At 50.3% G+C, this 19,230-nt stretch overlaps 1 protein-coding gene across 11 annotated transcripts in view; it reads right to left on the bottom strand.

Annotated features, from left to right (window-relative positions):
• Nucleotides 1–19,230, bottom strand: part of EHMT1 (euchromatic histone lysine methyltransferase 1) — a 174,205-nt gene that overhangs the window by 114,090 nt on the left and 40,885 nt on the right. For 6 of the 11 annotated variants that reach the window (XM_062207138.1, XM_062207132.1, XM_062207140.1 and 3 more), the window contains exon 1: nucleotides 4,130–4,148. The exons of 3 other annotated variants lie outside the window; for them this stretch is intronic. Coding sequence is in view for 2 of the 8 variants with exons in the window: in XM_062207131.1 (XP_062063115.1) it covers nucleotides 4,130–4,177 (48 nt within the window). In the remaining 6 variants the exon portion in view is untranslated. Of the gene's footprint in view, nucleotides 1–4,129; nucleotides 4,202–19,230 lie in introns of those variants that run through there. 2 more of the 11 variants (XM_062207131.1, XM_062207130.1) reach the window with 2 other exon arrangements.

A 19,230-nucleotide genomic window follows, 5' to 3' on the forward strand; every position in this document is an offset into this window, starting at 1 on the left:
CAAGAGGCAGCCCGTGCAACATGCAGACATGGCGCCCCCAGAAGGTGGCACAGACGAGATCAAAAGCAAATTACAGCAGCAGGTGTCAAGTCCTCATCCCACACGCGAGTCCCTAGTTCCAAGTCCAAGCTGCTCCATTTCCTGCTAATGTGCATCCTAAGAGGCCGTTAGTGATGCATCAAGTGTCTGGGTCCCTGCCACCCACATAAGAGACCCAGATGGAATCCCAGCTCCTGGCTTCACCCTGGCCCAGTCCTGGCTGTTCTGAGCATTTGGGGAGTGAACCAACAGACAGATCTGTCTCGCTCTTCGTTCTACAGAAAGGGAGGGGGAGGGGAAGAGAAGGAAGGGAAAGGGAAAAGGTTGAATTTAAAAACCAGAGCAAATTGTGGTTACAAAATTCACTCTCAGAGGCCAGTGCTGTGGTGCAGCAGGTTAAAGCCCTGGCCTGCAGTGCCAGCATCCCACACAGGTGCCGGTTCAAGTCCTGGCTGCTCCACTTTCAATCCAGCTCCCTGCTAATGTGCCTGTGAAAACAGCAAAAGATGGCCCGAGTCCTTGGGTCCCTGCACCCATGTGGGAGACCCAGAAGAAGTTCCTGGCACCTGGCTTCGGATTAGTTCAGCTTTGACCATTTGGGGAGTGAACCAGTGGATGGAAGACCTCTCTCTCTACCTCTGCCTTTCTGTAACTCTGCCTTTCGAATAAATAAATAAACCTTAAAAAAATTGTTTTCACTCTCAGATATCCAGACAGTTGAGGCTTTGTTCAAACAGAAGGTGACACCTGCCTCTGGGCGGGGACTGGCATTCAGATAAAAGTCCATGGAAATTTTTACTTTGGACAATATTCACAATAAAAATGTTTCATGTGTTATCTATATAATTAGAAATCTGTTACAGTAATGCTATAAATTATTTCAAGATGCACCATGCTCCTGAAGCAATCCATCTAAGTATTTCCAATGTTCAACAACCTACTAACTAAAATAGTTACAGAAGTGGATACATCAAGAACATTTAATAAGAAACTTTATAACAATTTGAATGTCTACTATGTGGAGGCAGGTATTATAAAAGATCTCTTGCAATTTAATTTTTTGACAAAAATCCTTGCCTTCCAGAAGTTTAGTGTGGCTAGACAAAGCAAACGCACAGCTCTTTACCAGGTCTCTCCACACGCAGCGGTGGCTCCCATGGGTCCCCAGGAGGTGGCAAGCAGTTTGCACCATCTTGCCTGCACCTGGGAGCCTGGGGTGCAGCGGTGCAGACCACTTTGGGTCTCCCACCTGAAGCTCTACAATCTAAGGGCATAATTCTATAACATGAATGATATTCTCTCCAAAAGCAGACCAGAGTATTTTCTCAGAATATTCCCACTGAACCTTGAGCTCAAAGCGGACTTCACAAGCAGGGTCACCTCAAGTCTCCCAGCCCTTCCACACTCCCTCCTCAGTCCTGCCAGGAGCACTCCACATCCTCAGGGCTTCCCATGGTGCTCACGTTGCTCCCACCGGAAGCTGACAGCTTTCTTACACCACCGGCACATGGTCAAGAAAAGGACACAAGCAAGGTCTCTGCTGTCAGTGCCCTGCTGCCTCCCCTGGAAGCTGGTGCGTGGCCCCACTGGGGGTTCCCAAATCCCAGGGGCCCCCAAGACCTTCTGAGAAACCTGACAGGACTGGATTTAAGAAGCTACGAACACACAGGCTCATTCGGGGGACTGGCACTACCTGACTTGCCCCCTAGACAGTAGCTGATGGGAGCAGGGTGGATGTCTACACCTGGAGTAATCTTCTTAGAGGTCAGTCCTCTCTGCTGGACTCCTGGGGTAGAGGTCCATCACATAACCGAGCGCCCAGCATGGACACACTGGCCAAACCCCTCACCCATCAAGCTCCACTCTGCAGGCAGAGATCAGGTCAGCATTCTTACATCTCCCAAGGCCATAAACACCAACAACAGTGACAGAGACAACGTGAGACAGAGATTCTGTGGCTAGAAGCATTTGTGAGCCTTTTCAGAATATGCTCAGACTCTTGTTCTGGTTGAAGAAGAAAGAGGAACAACCCTGACACCCCTGAGCCCCCAGCTTGCTGCTTCTGCTGCTCCGTGGACCCCACCTGCTGGATCCCACCAGGAGGCCCTGGTCCCGCTGTTCCCCTACTCCCGCATCCCACTGTTCCCCTCACAGGATCCACACTGGATGAAGTTTGCCAGGAAAGCTCAGATTCTCACTACCCACAAGTCAGTCAAGGAAAGGCCGGGCTGCGCTATTTCCTCACGGGGGACCCAGAGCAGCAGCCAGAGGACGTGCCAGGAGGTGACTGTGCCCAAGAGCAGAGAAGAAGGGACAGAAACCAAATTCAAATGCTTTCTGTGGATGACTGAACTTCATCAAGAAGGAATATGGCCCCTAACCTCTCTGCAAATGGGCCAGCATCCACAGTCTTCCCACAGGTGACAGCAAACCAGGAAGGGTTAGGACGAGTGTATGCCTGTGCACATATAAGTGTGTCAGAGTTACTGTACCAATCCTGCAACTTTTCTGCACGTCTGAGATTATTTCTAATAAAATAACAGTTCTGCTACCACCAGTGCAGGGTGGGAAGAACTGCAAGTGGGCTGGGCTGCACGTCCATCTGTCACCTTGTCTCTGGTTTGGTTCTCCCTGCATTTACTCACCCTGCCACAGCTGCATTAGTCACTTGGCTCCTACAGTTTGGCTCTCACAGCAAAGAACTGAGACCTGATTGGCTCCTTGTCCCACAGCCACTATGGAAATGACAAGCTCAGTGGCTGGAGTGGTCCAAGCCACAGTGGAGAGGGCAGACCTGCACCACGTGTGCTTAAGAGGACTCTGAGACCACGCATCACAGAACTACACCAGCAATGGCAGTGTAAACACACCTCCAGAGATGTCGAGAGACATGTACTGACCAGGTGACCCAGGGCAGCAGGTGGGGAGCCAGGCTGAGAGGCAGGGGTTTCAGACCAACACCTGACCAGCTGAGTAGCAAGACGCACAGAGCTGGGGAGCATCAGGCCGAGCCAAGGTGAGGATTATGAGCAAGGAATCCTGTAGGATTCCTTCTTGATGAAGTTCAGTCATCCACAGAAAGCATTTGAATTTGGTTTCTGTCCCTTCTTCTCTGCTCTTGGGCAGTTCTGAGGGCAGATGAGGAGGGCTTCCTGAGCCACACAGTCACTAAGACCACCCAGAACAGCCTTTCAGAGGGCAGGAGATCGCTGCTCTACATGCTATTCTCATCATTAATCGATAATTAACATTGAACAATCTGGGTTCCCAGAGTCCAGCAAAACTAGAAGACATGGAGACACGGGCAGAACTCACCAACAGCTACTCAGTTCCCATGGGTCATAAGTCCAGGAAGGCCCACTCACCACTGCTGCTCAGGGTCAGATCCTTGAAGATGCTGCTCCAGCCCTGGCCTGCTTCACCCTCTGAGCTGACTGGTAACAACAGGCTTCACCACACTCTTCCCTTGCACCTGCTCTCAGCAAGGGTATGGCGAGGAAGGAGGCATCGGGGCATTTGCTCTGAACCCCAACCTCCTGCAGCCAACCCAGGATCAGGCCAACCCCTCTCCTCTTTGACCCTCAGCTGTCTGTGTTCAGGCCTCGCCGCTCACAGCCCATTATGGCTGCATCCCAACCGTCTCAGCCTATACCCTTCAAATTCAGCCTCACAAAGAAGTGTCTGGGTGCCCACATCCTCCCAGGGCTGCAGCAGGTCAAATTCCTTCCTTCCAAGACAGTACACAGAACCCCACTTGCTCTTTGCTAGCACTGGCATTTGCACCCAGAGTGCCAGAGCGATGGTGGCAGCAAAGACAGCGTCTCCATGATGCAGACAAACGCAAGCTCACCGAGTATCAGACCCTGAACCGTTCTTGTGGGGGCGACGAGTGCGCAGCAGCCATCCAGGCACCAGGGCTGAGCTGAGCAGATGCCCTGCTGGCTGAGTAGCTTCACCAGAAAGAAAGGCAAAGGCTATGGTTACTCAGACTGGGACATCGGCCGGTCCCTCAAAGACAGCAGCCATAGGATTTGCTGTCAACGTTAAAATTCTAGCTTTTATCAAAATATGAATTTTAGTAAATATGCACCTGTGAGCTTGATGGCTTCTTGATATTTGGAGATGTTTCTGATGACATGGCAGGTGTTATTGTTGATTATGGCTTTGTGAAACAGATAATAAGAGTCAACACATAGGAAATCTTCCCTTCTAAGAGCACCAACACGTCCACCCCTCCTCTTCCCACCACCCCTGAAATTAATATGCTAATGCCAGTAGGAGACCAGCACCCAGTGCCCCGCTCCTGACCCAACCTGGGCCTTCGAAAACATTAGGGGAAGAAACCAACAAACAGGAGATCTCTGTCTCTCTGCCTCTCAAAATATACATTTTTTAAAGTTGGTTACTTTGGCACTAAGAATTTTGAGATCCATACAGTTTTTTTCAAAATAGACTTTTCCCACAAACTTTCTGAAGTGCCCTTGTATTTTAATCTGTATTTTAGTAGCAATTCTCCAGGTTTTCAATGTGCCAATACGCTATCCGCTATGTCCCTCCCTCTAAACTGTAGAACAGCAGGTAGTTATTACAACTTAACTATCAAACTGCTGATTTCCTACCTTTTTAAATTAAGTCTGGAGGGGGAAAGAAACTTAGACACTGCCCCTTAGAAGATTCTTAAAATTCAGAAACAAGTAAGGACTAGAAAGGCCTATGAAAACATGCAAATGATTTATAAATGTAAATTTTACAGACATGGAAAAAAGAACCAATTGAATCGTGTCAGCTCACATCCAACAGGATGCTGGCGTGTGGTGCAAAGGAAACTCAACTGCTCCAAGCCTGCCTGAGGACCAGTCCCTGCCTAACCCTGCAGAGGCTGAGGTAGGGGCTCCAGATGGCTGGAAGGAACTCTGCCCTTGGGCGTCTGGGCCCTCAGGCCAGCCGCCACACTGCGTTCCTTCCCTGCTGCTCCACACTGGTGAATGCAGCCTGCTCCGTAGCTTTCCAGGTCCTTCTGGGGACACGTGGTGTTAAATGGCCTCAGCGGGCCCAGAGTGGGCCTCCAGAGGCATTCTCATCCACGGCAGCAGGATGGAGAACAGTCCACGGGCTATATGAAGCCCACTGAGTCATTTGGTCTGACCCTGCCAAGGCAACCGCAGGCAGAACTTGAGTTTCAATACATCTATTGCAGGCCAATTTTAAAACTGGTAATTTTGTATGGCCTACAAATGATGTTATAAATATCCAAATGGTCCTTGCAATGTCTGACCATTCATGTGTACTGAAGGGAGAACATTCTGTAGTGTGCTCAGGCAGCGGCCACACAGGATAGGTGTACAGCAGCTGCCTCAAATACGGTCTCTTCACTTCTTTTCCGAGTCAGAGTCTAGAGCTTCTAAAGCAAATGTGCCTTTGCAACCACAACACAGAAGACGCCCACCTTCTGTCCACAAGCCAAGAAGAACAGCAACGATCCCCCGCTGCTCTATGTCCACACCCACATCCGCACATCACCGGGAGTGCCACAGGGCATGTCACAACAGTGCACCCTCCTCTCAGAAAGGTTCTGCCATCACCTTGTACGCAGAGATCAGACTGAGGAAGAGGAGCTGCATGGCCAGAATGGTCTGGAAGGAGAACTTCAGTGGGAGAAAATACAACAGTTTTCCCAGAAAGCTTGCTCTTCCTGCATAGTACTAGAATTTACTGCGGCCTGACTGTGATGCAGCCTCACTGTGTCCACAACCTGGGACAGGAGTGTGTTCCCAATACAGCATTTCCAAGGCACTAAATGTAACAGAGGATCCAGGAGACCCAACCTCCACACCAAGTTTTAAATAACAACAGCGCCCTTGTAGGCAAGGAGTGTTCAAAACTTCATAGAAATTTGCATTACAAAAAACTTTTCATGGATTTCAATTAGTTTTTGCACCAAAATAAATTTATCTTTTTTTTTTTTTTTTTTTTTGGACAGGTAGAGTTATAGACAGAACCTTCCAATGGTTCACTCCCCCAAATGGCCGTTATGGCCGGCGCTGCGCCAATCTGAAGCCAGGAGCCAGGTGCTTCTTCCTGGTCTCCCATGCGGGTACAGGTGCCCAAGCACCTGGGCCATCCTCCACTGCCCTCCCAGGCCACAGCAGAGAGCTGGACTGGAAGAGGAGCAACCGGGACTAAAACTCGGCGCCCATATGGGATGCCGGTGCCGCAGGCGCCGGCCTCTATCTCTTTAGTTTTTCTACAAATGTTCTTTCTTTTAATTTGAAAGGCAGAGTGACTGGGGCAGTGAGGGTGGGATGTCTTCCATCTGCTGGTTCACTCCCCAAATGTCTGCAGCAGCCAGGGCTGGGCCTGGTCAAAGCCAGGAGTTAGGTCTCCTAAGTGAGTGGTAGGAACACAGGTATTTGAGCCATCACCTGCTGCCTCCCAAGGTGCACAGTAACAAGCAGTGGGTCTGAAAGCCTACAGTGGAAATTTGACCCCTGGTATCTGATATGGGACACAGGCATCCGACCTGGTGGCTTCACCCACAATGCGGGCCCCCCACAAACTTTTTAGAACGCCCCCATATGAGGCTAAAGTAAAACCCCTGAAGTTGACAGCAATTTAAAACTGCCCCTAGACATCTTTACAACGTGCCTGGGTCAACCATACAGCCCCAAGGGCAGCGGGCATGGCAGCAGTGTGGGGCACTGGCACACACAGGCCAGGATGGGCCACCTCACGGGGCAGACAGCGGGCTCTGAGTGCATGCTTGGCAGTCTGAGCTCAGCCCTGAAAGCCACACGCTGACACAGCCTGGCCCACGTCTCCAATGCTGCTGTTGCACAGAGCAGCTTGGTGGTCTGCTCGGGGCCCTGTGCTGCTGACTCTGGCTTTCCAGCGAGCGCAGGACTCAGACAGGCCTTGGGGACGCCACAGGCTCAGCCGCCTGCCATCTCACAGGTAAGCCCCTCACTGCTCTAGAACGAGGCACCCACAGACAGCTTCACTTCCATGTAGTCACACAGAACTCAAGGGCCAAGCCCGAGTGTGGAGAAAGTTAACTGCCTAATTGCTATACTCCATCCTTAAATTTAAATAAAGCCAAAGCCATTTCAGAAAGAATCTGAGCCTTACTGAAGGCCATGGCAGCAAATGAGAGAACCTAAGTCAGGTAAGGAGGGAAAGGGCAGTGCAAGCACTCTCCCAACTCGCCCTGCCACACATCACCTTCTGCCCCGCACGCTGCCAGGACACAGGAACAAAGAAGCCAGGCAGCTGATGAACACCTTTACACCAATCTCCTCATCTCCATTTCACAGTCAGGAGGAAACATGAGGAGGACAGACAACCACTAGCCCACTGCCAGCAAGATCACCTGTTCCAGATCCCACCAACCTTCTGCAGTGTTCATGTGCTCAGAAAAGACTGAGGTCTCTGACAGACACAGCTTCTCCTTGGGAACTGCAGTGACACCAACAACGACTCCAAGTGCCACAGGGTCCCTCTGAGACGGCAGGCTCATGAGGTGTGGGGCTGTGGCTGCTGCTCTAATTTTAAACCATCTCTACTCATCAATTTCCCAGCTAATTATCAAAGGGGTGGAGAGAGAGAGAATGGCTCCTTTCAACAGCTGAGAGGTTTCTTCTCCCTCTTTTGTCTTTTTGTTTTTCCCCATGTCAGAAAAAGCGGTTATTTCCTAAATTTGGAAAACACGATTAATATCCAAAGTAGCCCTAGAAACTGCATCAAGGGGTTTTCAAACTTGAGAGCACATCTTCCCACCAGCACACTGCTGGGATCCCTCCCCCAGGAGTGGGTCTCTTGCCACTCCCCTTTACCTGAGAGGACCTAAAGACTGTCGCCAAAGCAACCCCTCCAATGCCTGAGGCCACCTTGCTCACACCACACTGCCCAAACTGCTCAAGAAGCCAACGATCCAGGTAACATGCACTGACCAGCACTTCTGTGGCACAGACCCGAGTCTGAATTCTTCCAGGGGAGGCCCTACGCTCACAGGCCAGAAGAAACTCCTCCCCTCCGTGCCGCCTGGGAAGGACAGCAGATGCACACAAAGTTTCCGGGCACTGTACTGTCTGGCACTCTTCTTGCCCTTCTTCTGCATCCAACCCCAAAGCCTCCAGCAGCAGGAGAGAGAGGGCGGAACTGCTCCAGGCGATGTCACCTGTTCTACCTGAAAGGCGCGTCATGCCTCCTAACACATGTCCCGGAAACAGGGCCAGTAAAGTCCAGAGCGGGGGCCGGTTACAGGACCACTGGCCACTTCTTCAGCAAGCCCAGACATTTAGAGGCAAAGGCAAGCAGACAGTAATTATAAAGAGAACCAGTGCCAAGTGTGCACTACGTTAGGATTCTAACACCAGTAACAAAAATGGCACACCGAGGTCTCTGGGGGACACCTGAACACAGTGTGCTAGGTGTGGAAACCACACTGCAGACAGCACTGAGAATGCACAGGCACCGTTTCAAGACATCATGACTCAGCCACGAACAGCCAGGGATGGCTTTCCCAGGCACCTTAGCAGTGTGCTGGACTGGAAGTGAACAGCTGGGACTCCATACGGGATGCCAGCATCGCAGGAAGCAGCTTTAGCCCCTACCCACAATGCAGGTCCCCACCCCCCTTCACCTCAGGAGGAAAAGACACAGCCGCCAGCAAGCCCACTCTGCCTGTGCCCGGCATCTGCTGCCCTGAGGCCAGCATCCTGGGATGCGTGGCTGTGCATAGGATCACATCAGTGGGAGACTAGGCCAGGCCGGCTTCAATCCCAGGTAACCCTCTCTCTGTGCCTCTGTCCTTTTCACTAGACTGGCAGCAACCACACAAAATGCAGCCCGGAGGCCATGATGAGGCTGCAGGGTGCTTACAACCGTGCAAAGTTCTCCATGGCTGTCTGCTAGAATTACTACTCCAAGTTCTTAAAAGTTCAGAATTAACATTTTAATCTGCCATGAGTCAGTCACCCCCAAATTCAGCTGTGCTCCCTTTGCCACCGCCAATCCCCACCAGAGCTCTGGCCCTCACTGACTGCCTGAGAGAATGCCCTGAAGCTGGCTCTCTTTCCACCCCCTTCACTGGTTTCCCATTTTTAAAAATCCCATTCGTGACCCAGTCTTTGCTGAGACTCACTGCAGTCTCCTGCTTCAACAGGGCTTGGGTCATTCACCTGCTCATAGCACCCTCAGACACTGCAAGCCCCCCAACATCTCTCCTCAGCCCCTCCCCCGACTGGAGCACACCAGCCGCCAGCAAGACTCGGGGACACCACCCCCCCCCACCAGCGGATCCACTGACTGCGTCCACCTGTCCTTATCTATGACCACGACTGTGAGGCTGTGAAGAACTTCACCAAATACTTTCTTCACCAGTCTCAAGAGGAGAGGGAACGCGCTCAAACCACAGAACATTCCTTCAGAACAAGAAACCAGACCGCGAGGCCTGGGAGAGCGGCTGCCCTGTCTTGGGGTATGCCTTGTACCAGTCAACCCGAACCCACACACAGGCACCAACAGAAATGCCTCTACCGTGCGACTTCACCAAGACTCCCTGGATTGAGCAGGTGAAGGCCACCAAAATATGGGAGGCCACCATAACCAGCCAGGGCAAGAGGGGAGTCACCCAGCCCTGGGAGGCAGTGACAGCGAGAGCCAAGCCTGAGGCTGAATCCCCTTGGCCAGGGAGTGAACTCCTGATCCCAGCAGTATCTGCTGGGATTAGCTTTGCCTTGTCTGTGAGAAGAACCAACGCATTCACTCCAGTTCTTTAATTTGTACCATCTCTTCAAATAAAAAAAATTGGTACCCAAAATTATAAATAAAAATAAGAATCCTGGCCAGCGCTGAGGCTCACTAGGCTAATCCTCCGCCTTGCGGCGCCGGCACACCGGGTTCTAGTCCCGGTCGGGGCACCGATCCTGTCCCGGTTGCCCCTCTTCCAGGCCAGCTCTCTGCTGTGGCCAGGGAGTGCAGTGGAGGATGGCCCAAGTGCTTGGGCCCTGCACCCACATGGGAGACCACGAGAAGCACCTGGCTCCTACCATCGGAACAGCGCGGTGCGCCGGCCGCAGCGCGCCTACCGTGGCGGCCATTGGAGGGTGAACCAACGGCAAAAGGAAGACCTTTCTCTCTCTCTCTCTCTCTCTCACTGTCCACTCTGCCTGTCAAAAAAAAAAAAAAAGAATCCTATTACTGCCATTATGAAAATGTTATTTCCCTGATCCCAAAAGTGTACACAGTCCAAAGTCCCCAGGTCAGGTGGGGAGCGCTCCTCTGGGCATGGCACACAGCTCCTTCAGAGCAGCTGTGTGTTTCTTCAGACAGCTCATAGTCAGCTCCCCCCAGGGCAGCCCCTACACCCATCTAGGCTCCTTCCTTGGTGCTGGCCAGGCACCTCCAGCAGCCTCAGCAGTGAGGAACCCAGAGCTGGCCTGATCTAGCACTACTCACTGCCCTCTGACACACAGCCCTGACCCACGAGGCCATCTGACTATCCACACACACGCAGTCTCATAATTTTCTTAACTTTTGTGGCACAGCAGGTTAAGTCACCACTTGACTTGCCAGCATCCAATATGGCACTCAGGTTTAAGTCTGGGTTGTTCTGTTTCTAATACAGCTCCCTGCTAATGTGCCTGGGAGGCAGCCGGGGATAGCCCAAGTACTTAGGTCCCTGCCACTCATATAGAGGACCCAGATTGAGTTCCTGGTTCCTAACTTCAGCCTGACCCAGCCCTGACTCCTTCAGCCATTTCGGGTGTGAACCAGCTGGTGGAAGTTTCTCTCTCTCTCCCCTCCCGTCTTCCCTCCCTCCCCTTCTCCCTCTGTTACTCTGCCTTTCAAATAAATAAACATTTTTTTAAAAAAGAGAAAAGACCATAAGACTATAATGGGAAAAACTATAATAATGGAAAAACTATAATGACAAAAGGCTATCAGAAATATCCACTTGTACACAGAAAAAGTCTAATCCCCACAGAAGGCAGCTTTGGCACCTTGAGCACTATCTGCTGGTGTTTTCTGATTAGAGATTCTTCCAGGGGCCAAGCAACCTTCTCATTAGTTCTGCCTATTCTCTACCTCAATAGAATCTGCAATTTCCTATGCATTGTTAGTCAATGGCATTTCATTTATATTTTTAGAAAAGACAGTATTTTTAAAGGATCCTAAACTACATGAACAAGAGAACACAGGAACCAAAGCCAAGAAACACAGAGCCATGTCCCTGACTGGCAAGGACAGGGCTGCTGAATGTTCAAGCTTCAACCAGGAGCCAGAGGGTCACAATGAGCACCACGAGATGTCCCCTCACATCCACCGGGACAGCTAAAGGAACAAGACAGCCCTCGCAATGCGGCACAGTGGTTTAAGCCACCACTTACAACACCTGCATCCCATATCAGAGTGCAGCCCTGCTTCCAATCCAGTTCCCTGTTAATGAGGCTAGAAAACAACAGATGATGGCCCAAGAACGTGGGCCCCTGCCATCCATGTGGGAGACCAGGATGGACTTACTGGCTCCTGGCTACAGCCTGGTCCAGACCCAGCTGATGCACCCATTCGGGGACTGAACCGGGGATAGAAGATTTCTCTCTGTTGCTTGTCTTTCAAATAAATTAAGACTGAAGAACAACAACAACAACAAAAGATGGACAACACCAAGTGCTGGTAAGAATGAAGAGAACTGGAGCCCTTGTGCACAACTAGTGACAAGAAAAGTACAAGAGTTCCTCAAAACACGAAAAGCACAACAACCAGCCTCCTTCTGGACCACTACTAGTGCCCTGTGCCAACTGTTGCAGCCATTTTGAGAGTAAACAAGTGGATGGGAGATTATCTCTTTCTCTCTGTAACTTTGCCCTTCAAATAAGTAAAAATAAATCTTCAAGAAAAAAAAAAAAAGGAAAAGAACAGAATCACCATACAACCCAGTAGCTGCAAGCAGAGTTGCAGAAACCTGTGCAAAGCCATGCTCACGGCAGCATTATTCTCAACCACCAAGACACAGGAGCTACCCACGTCCATCAGCAACGGTGGACAAACAAGATAGGGTCCATCCACATCACAGAGGGTTCAGCACTAAAAAGGAAGGAAATTCTGATATTGCGAGACAGGTTCATGGATGAACCTTAAAGACACTTTGTTAAATGAAGTCAGTCAGGCATGAAAAGATAACTACCATAGGCTCGATTCCTGCAAGGCCCCCAGGAGTAACATTTACTGAGAATGACAGAGAATGGGGGTGTTCAGAGGCTCAGGGAATGGGGTGGGTGTTGGTGACGGCTGCATGACAAGGTGAATGTGCCACAAATGGAGCACTTGAAAATGGTTACAATGCTGACTGTCATGTGCATTTCACCACTTTCTGTATGACCTTGACTCCACAGTGTTTATCCAGAAAACTCTGGACACACACAGAGGAATGCACAGACACAGTGACGACCAGTGATGCCCAAGCGGATGTGAAAAAGAAAAAACAAGGAGGGGTTGGCGCTGTGGTGTAGCAGGTAAAGCTGCCACCTGCAATGCCAGCATCCCATCTGGGTGCCAGTTCAAGTTCCCACTGCTCCACTTCCAATCCAGCTCCCTGCTAATGCACCTGGGAAAGCAGTAGAAGATGGTGTGAGTGCTTGAGCCACTGCACCCAAGTGGAGACCCAAAGGAAGCTCCTGGCTTCAGATCCACCTAGCTCTGGCTACTTCAGCCATTTGGGGAGTAAACCAGTGGATGGAAGGCTGCTCTCTCCATAACTCTGCCTTTCAAATAAAAATAAAACAAAACCTTAAAAAAAAAAAAAAAAAAGAGTGAGGAAATTCTCAGCTTTCAACCACGTTACACAGCAGTTTGTGAAATGGACCTCCGTACTCGAAGGCACATCATGAAGTGAAGCAGATGCAGGAGAATCTTCCTCTAGGCCTCCCGTCCAAGGCCTCCCGTCCACGGCCTCCCGTCCACGGCCTACCTACAGTCCACAAGCACCTCTGGAGGGCTCACCTTCAGAGTACAACAGAAGCCCCCACCACATCTCACCACCGAGGTCACACTATTCTGGTCTCAGAGTGGCCCTTGTCTTTTGCTGTCTTCTTACATAGTAACCCCATTACAATGTGTCAGATGCCACTCCATTCCTCTGTTTACAACAAATGAGACAGGCATTGTGGCACAGTATTGAGCTACTGCCTGGAATGTCCACATCCCATTAGGGTGCCAGCTGGAGTCCCAGCTGCTCTGCTTCTGACCGAGCTCCCTACTAATGTGCCTCGAAAGCAGCAGACAGCAGCTCAAGTACTTGGGCCCCAGACACTCTGGGACAGTGCTCCTGGCTGCTAGCTTCACCCTGGCCCGGCCCTGGCTATATGGACACTGGGAGAATGAACCAGCAGATGGTTCTCATTCTCTCTCTCTCTCTTTCAAATAAATAAATAAAGCTTAAAAAAATACCTGGGGCTGACATGGCACAGTGGGTTAAGCTGCTTCCTGTAATGCCAGAATCCCATTTCACAGCACTGGTTGGAGTCTTGGCTACTCCAGCTCCCACTGCCTTCCTACGCTCATTAGCAGGAAGCTGGACAAGAAGCAGAGCAGCCAAAACTTGAACTGGCGTTCCAACACGGGATGCTGACGTTGCAAGTGTGGCTTAGCATGCTGTGCCACAGTGTGCTGTTCGGCTCCCAGTGTTTTCCATGTGTCATGGGCTCATCAGGATCTCTCTCTGTTGTCTGTCCAGGAGCATCTGTGTGTTCCTGGCCCAGGGAGACTGTTCTGTGTATCTTGCTGTTCTTGTGTGTCAGCAGGCTGAGTTGTCTGGGTACAAGTCTGCATGCACCAAGGCCCAATTCCAGACACCGGCTCTGCTGCGCGGACCAGCGGGGAGGCTGCCAAGAGCCACTGTGTGGGCAGGAGCACTCAGCCCCCAGTGAAACACATTTAGGCCATAACAATGTTTCAGTATGATCAACAACTTTGAAGCCCTGGGCAGGTAGCTTAGCACTTTTAAAAAGGCCCAGGTACCTGGATTTGATTCCTGGCTCCTCTCCAGATTCAGGTTTCCTGCTAATGCAGACCCTGGGAGGCACAGGTGATGACTCAAGGAGTTGGGTCCCTGGCACCCAAGTAAGAGACCAGGATGGATGTGGCTAAATATAATAGCTTTAACTTTACCCTTAACTCTGTAAGGAAAGAACCACAAACCAATAAAAAAATAAGTAAGATAGGGATAAACATCTGGTCTAACAGCTAAGACACCTGCCCAGGTCCTTATTAGAGTAGCTGGCTGTAACGCCCCCTTCACTCCTGACTCCAGCTTTCTGCTGATCTGCACCCGGAGAGGCAGCAGGTGGTGAAAAGTCAAGTGCTTGAGCTCCTGTCACCCCATGGGCGACCTGGATTGAGTCCCCAGCTCCTGACTTCAGCCTTGGCTCAGTCTCAGCCATTACTGGCACTCGGGGAGTGAACAACAGGTGGGAGATGTGTTTCCTGTTTCTGTGCTTCAAGAGAAACATCTTAAAAGCAGACAACAGGGGCCGGTGTTGTGGCACAGCGGGTTAAGCTGCCACCTGCAATGGCAGCATCCCATAGGAATGCTGGTTTGAGTCCTAGCTGTTCCACTTCCAATGTAGCTCCCTGCTGGTGCATCTGGGAGGCAGTGGAGGATGGCTCAAGTACTCGGGCCCCTGCCATCCACATGGAAAACTCGGATGGATTTCTAGGCTCCTACCTTCAGCCTGGTCCAGCCCTGGCCTAAAGCGCTGGCATCCCATATGGGTGCCGGTTCTAGTCCTGGCTGCTCCTCATCCGATCCAGCAGTAGAAGATGGCCCAAGTCCTTGGGCCCCTGCACCTGCATGGGAGACCCGGAAGAAGCTTCTGGCTCCTGGCTTCAGATCAGCGCAGCTCCAGCTGTTGCAACCATTTGAGGAGTGAATCAGGGATGGAAGACCTCTCTGTCTCTACCTCTCCTCTCCTCTCTCTCTCTCTCTCTCTCTTTCTCTCTCTCTGTAACTCTGTCTTTCAAATAAATAAAATAAATCTTTAAAAAAATAAAGAAAATGAAAATAAATAAAAACATACACCTCTAGCTGGTCTCCAGGACTCGGGATTCCAGCCTACACTGAGAGCCTCCCTGCCTCTGAGGATTTCAGACTTGGACTACCTGGCGGCCAGCATCCTGCGGTGTCCAGCTGCACACAAGCTGCTGCAGGACTCCGAAGCCCCCACAATCGTGTGAGCCGATTCCCCTGAGAAGTCCTCTCCCATACACACAGTCTGCAGGTGCTGTATCGAAGGAGAACCCTGAATGACACAAAGGGAAGTGCCCTGTTGGCCTTTGTCTGCTGTCTCAGGTCAGGAGTGAGGGGTCAGCAAGCACTGCAGGGCGTGGCCCCTGCAAGGTTCTAAGCTGGACACTGGAAAGTGGGGGACCTGGAAATAGAGAGAATTGTTGGGTGATTTTTCACCGTAGTTTTTATTTACATCATTTTAATATTCTTTAATAGATGCCAAGAAAGATTATAGTCCCATTTAGTCTCTTTTTGTTTCTAGAATTTGGCTTAAAACATGGTTACAGTAAGAAAATCGGCCCTGGGATCTGCATGGTTTATATGCACCAACCTATCTTTGTGAGAAACGACTTGGTGTCTGAGAAACTTTCTCTGCCCCACCTCCCCGTGGCCTTGCTTTTCAACCAGAGAGCAGTGATCAGCTCAGCTGTCACCGCCTGGCTCAGCCCCCTGGGCTAATCAGAGCACGGACTCCACTGCCAGACGACAGATCCTTCTGCCCAAGATCAACAGCTTCTGTCACGGATTTAGAGCTACCGGAGGAGATCCACAACCGCCTTCCTAGCACTGACTGCAGGCTACAGAAAGAACCTCACCACATCAGCTCCCTCTTTTACTACATATATAACTTTCTCTCACATACTTTTTACCAGATACATAGTAACTTTTTGTCGTTTTTTATCTTCTCAAATGATACATTTTCACAATTAGCCATGAGAGCCAAGCCTCTTAAAACCTATCAGATGTGAAGGGAGCAGTCTGGCCCAACAGTTAAGACTTGGGTTAAGATGCCAACATCAGAGTTCAGGCACTGTGGCACAGCAGATTAGACTTCCACTTGGCCACTCACATTCCATACAGCAGTGTCTGGTTCAAGTGCCGGCTACTCTGTACTTTAAATCTAACTCCCTGCCTGTGAACACCCTGAGAGGCAGCAAATAATGGCTCAAGTACTTGGGTTCCTGCCATCCACGTGAAAGACCTGCATGGGGGCAGGTGCTGTGGCATAGTGGGTAAAGCTGCGACTGCAGTGCCAGCATTCCATATGGGCACCGGTACTAGTCCTGGCTGCTCCACTTCTGATCCTGCTCTCTGCTATGGCCTGGGAAAGCAGCAGAAAATGGCCCAAGCCCTTGGGACCCTGCACCCACTTGGGAGACCCGAAAGAGGCTCCAGGCTCCAGATCAGTGCAGCTCTGGCCGTTGCAGCCAATTGGGCAGTGAACCAGCAGATGAAGACCTCTGCCTCTCCTTCTCTCTTTCAAGTAAAATAAATAAATCTTAAAAAGAAAGAAAGAAAGAAAGAAAGAACGAAAGAAAGACAGACAGACAGACCTGGATGGAGCTCCTAGCTCCTGGCTTCAGTTGGCTGAGTCCTGGTTGCTGTGGGCATTTGGGAAGTGAACCAACAGGTGGAAAATTTCTCTATCTCTGTTACTCTGCCTTTCAAATAAATAAAAATAAACATTTAGAAAGATGACTGCACCCCATATCAAATTAAAGTCCCAGCTCCACTCCTCACTCTAGCTCCTACCAGTGTAAACCCAGGAGACATCAAGTGATGGCTCAAGTGGTTGGGTTCATGACATCCACATGGAATACCTGGATTAGGTACCCAGTTCCAAGGAGTAAACCATCAAATGGGAGCTCACTGTCTCTCTGCCTCTTAAAGAAGTAGAAAATTTAAAAAACTTCCTTGAAGAGATCCTCACAGCCCTGTGAAGCCATAAGAGCACCGGCCTGAGGGAGGGATACAAACCAGGACCTCAGAATGGCCGCCACCATACACTCAGGGCCAGTACTGCCAGCTCCAACCTGACCAACAGTCACAGACGCTGGGTGCAGGTCATCTCTCTCATTCCAAGGCACCCAGTTCCCCCTCTCAAAAATGAAGGAGGTGGCCAGTGCCATGGCTCACTTGGCTAATTCTCTGCCTGTGGCGCCAGCACCCCAGGTTCTAGTTCCGGTTGGGGTGCTGGATTCTGTCCCAGTTGCTCCTCTTCCAGTCCAGCTCTCTGCTGTGGCCTGGGAGGGCGGTGGAGGATGGCCCAAGTGCTTGGGCCCTGCACCCGCATGGGAGACCAAGAGGAAGCACCTGGCTCCTGGCTTCAGTTCAGCCATATCGGCCATTTGGGGGGTGAACCAACAGAAAAGGAAGACCTTTCTGTCTGTCTCTGACTCTGCCTGTCCAAAAAAAAAAAAAAAAAAGAAGTAGATAAAAATAAGCCCGCAACAGAACATAACAAATCAAGAGGGGGAAAAAAGCCTACTCTTTTCAGATGAGAAGAGTAACTTGAGCAACAAACCCATATGAAACACTACAAATATACAAGAGGCAGTCAAGAACGGTGGTGGGTTGAGCGTTTACTGTCTGCTCTGTCCAACACAGAATACCCAAGCACTTACACATAAATGACAGGTATTCAGTAAGTTATCTGCTAGGGAAAAAAGCCGTTACACTTCCTCGGATGTCACTCATTCCCCGTGAAGGAAGATCAGGCTGCTCAAACACTGTACCTTTAAAGCAGCAGTATCTAAAATGGGCAAAAAGGCAGCCCTCATAAAATTAAGTCCCTTCATTCTCAGCCAGTCTCCAAAACTGAGGCAGCCTTGGACTTACCAGAACAAAGACACCATCTTGTGGTTAAAAGAGTAAGTGCAAGCTACATGCACAAAACCACACAAATACATTCATAAATCAGAAAGGTTCTCCCAAACACCACACTCCTACTCCTATGAATATACTGTGATTTTCTAAAAAAAATAGTTCTACAATACTACTGAGACAGCACAAGAAAACAAACACATTTGCAGCTGAATTTCATTCAAACCCTCCATATTGATGATAAGATGAAAAAGGGGGAAAAAAGATGTTGGATATTTTGAAGCATGTGGCACAAAAAAACCTGAAATTTGATTTCCTCCTCTTTCAGTCTTTGTGCCTTTCACAGTGCTTCCAAAACACCACACAAGGAAACAGCACTCACCGATTCACAAGCTCCAAAGTCCATGGGAGCCACTTTCAGTGAAAGACAAGTGGAGGTTGCTCATGATGATGACTTTATTTTGGATGTGGATTTGATGTACCCTGATTCATAGCATGACACCAGTTGCTTAAGAGATAAGCAAGCTGTTCCCTGCTGTGTGGGTTTCCCATATGGTCCCTGGTCCTAGTCCCAGCTGTTCCACTTCCGATTCAGCTCTCTGCTGTGGCCTGGGAAAGCAGTAGAAGAGGGGCCAAATCCTTGGGCCCCTGCACCCATGTGGGAGACCCGGAAGAAGCTCCTGGCTTCTGGCTTCTGGCTTCAGATTGGTACAGCTCCAGCTAATTGGGGGTGAACCAGCAGGTGGAAGACCTCTCTCTCCGTGTGTAACTCTGACTTTCAAAATAAATAAATAAATCTTAAAGATTCAAAGATAGAGAAAGGAGAGGAGGGCTGGGGAAGGCAGGGCAAGAGAAGAGGAGGGGAGCTGAGCTGAGGGGAGGTAAGGGGCGTAGGGAAGAGAGGTCTTTCATCCACTGGTTCACTCCCCAAATGGATGTAACAGCCAAAGCTGCGCGGATCTGAAGCCAGGAGCTTCTTCCAGGTCTCTCATGGTGGGTGCAGGGGCCCAAGCACTTGGACCATCCTCCACTGATTCCCCAGGTGCATTAGCAGGGAGCTGAATTGGAAGTGGAGCAGCCAGGACTCAAACCACCGGTATGGGATGCTGGCACTGCAGGCCCGGGCTTTATAACTTGCTGCGCCACAGCGCCAGCCCCCATAAGCATGTTTTAGGGCATCCATTTATCAGATAACAAAGAGCATTTCAAAGGTGCTATCTCTTTGAAAAATGGATCAAACTCTTGAACTTATAGCATGCTAGATTTGTCTGTGAATAAACTTGTGACACAAATGCTTAATGACT

This window comes from Lepus europaeus, chromosome 12, assembly GCF_033115175.1.
Source record: "Lepus europaeus isolate LE1 chromosome 12, mLepTim1.pri, whole genome shotgun sequence".
In the NCBI taxonomy this organism is placed as follows: domain Eukaryota; kingdom Metazoa; phylum Chordata; class Mammalia; order Lagomorpha; family Leporidae; genus Lepus; species Lepus europaeus.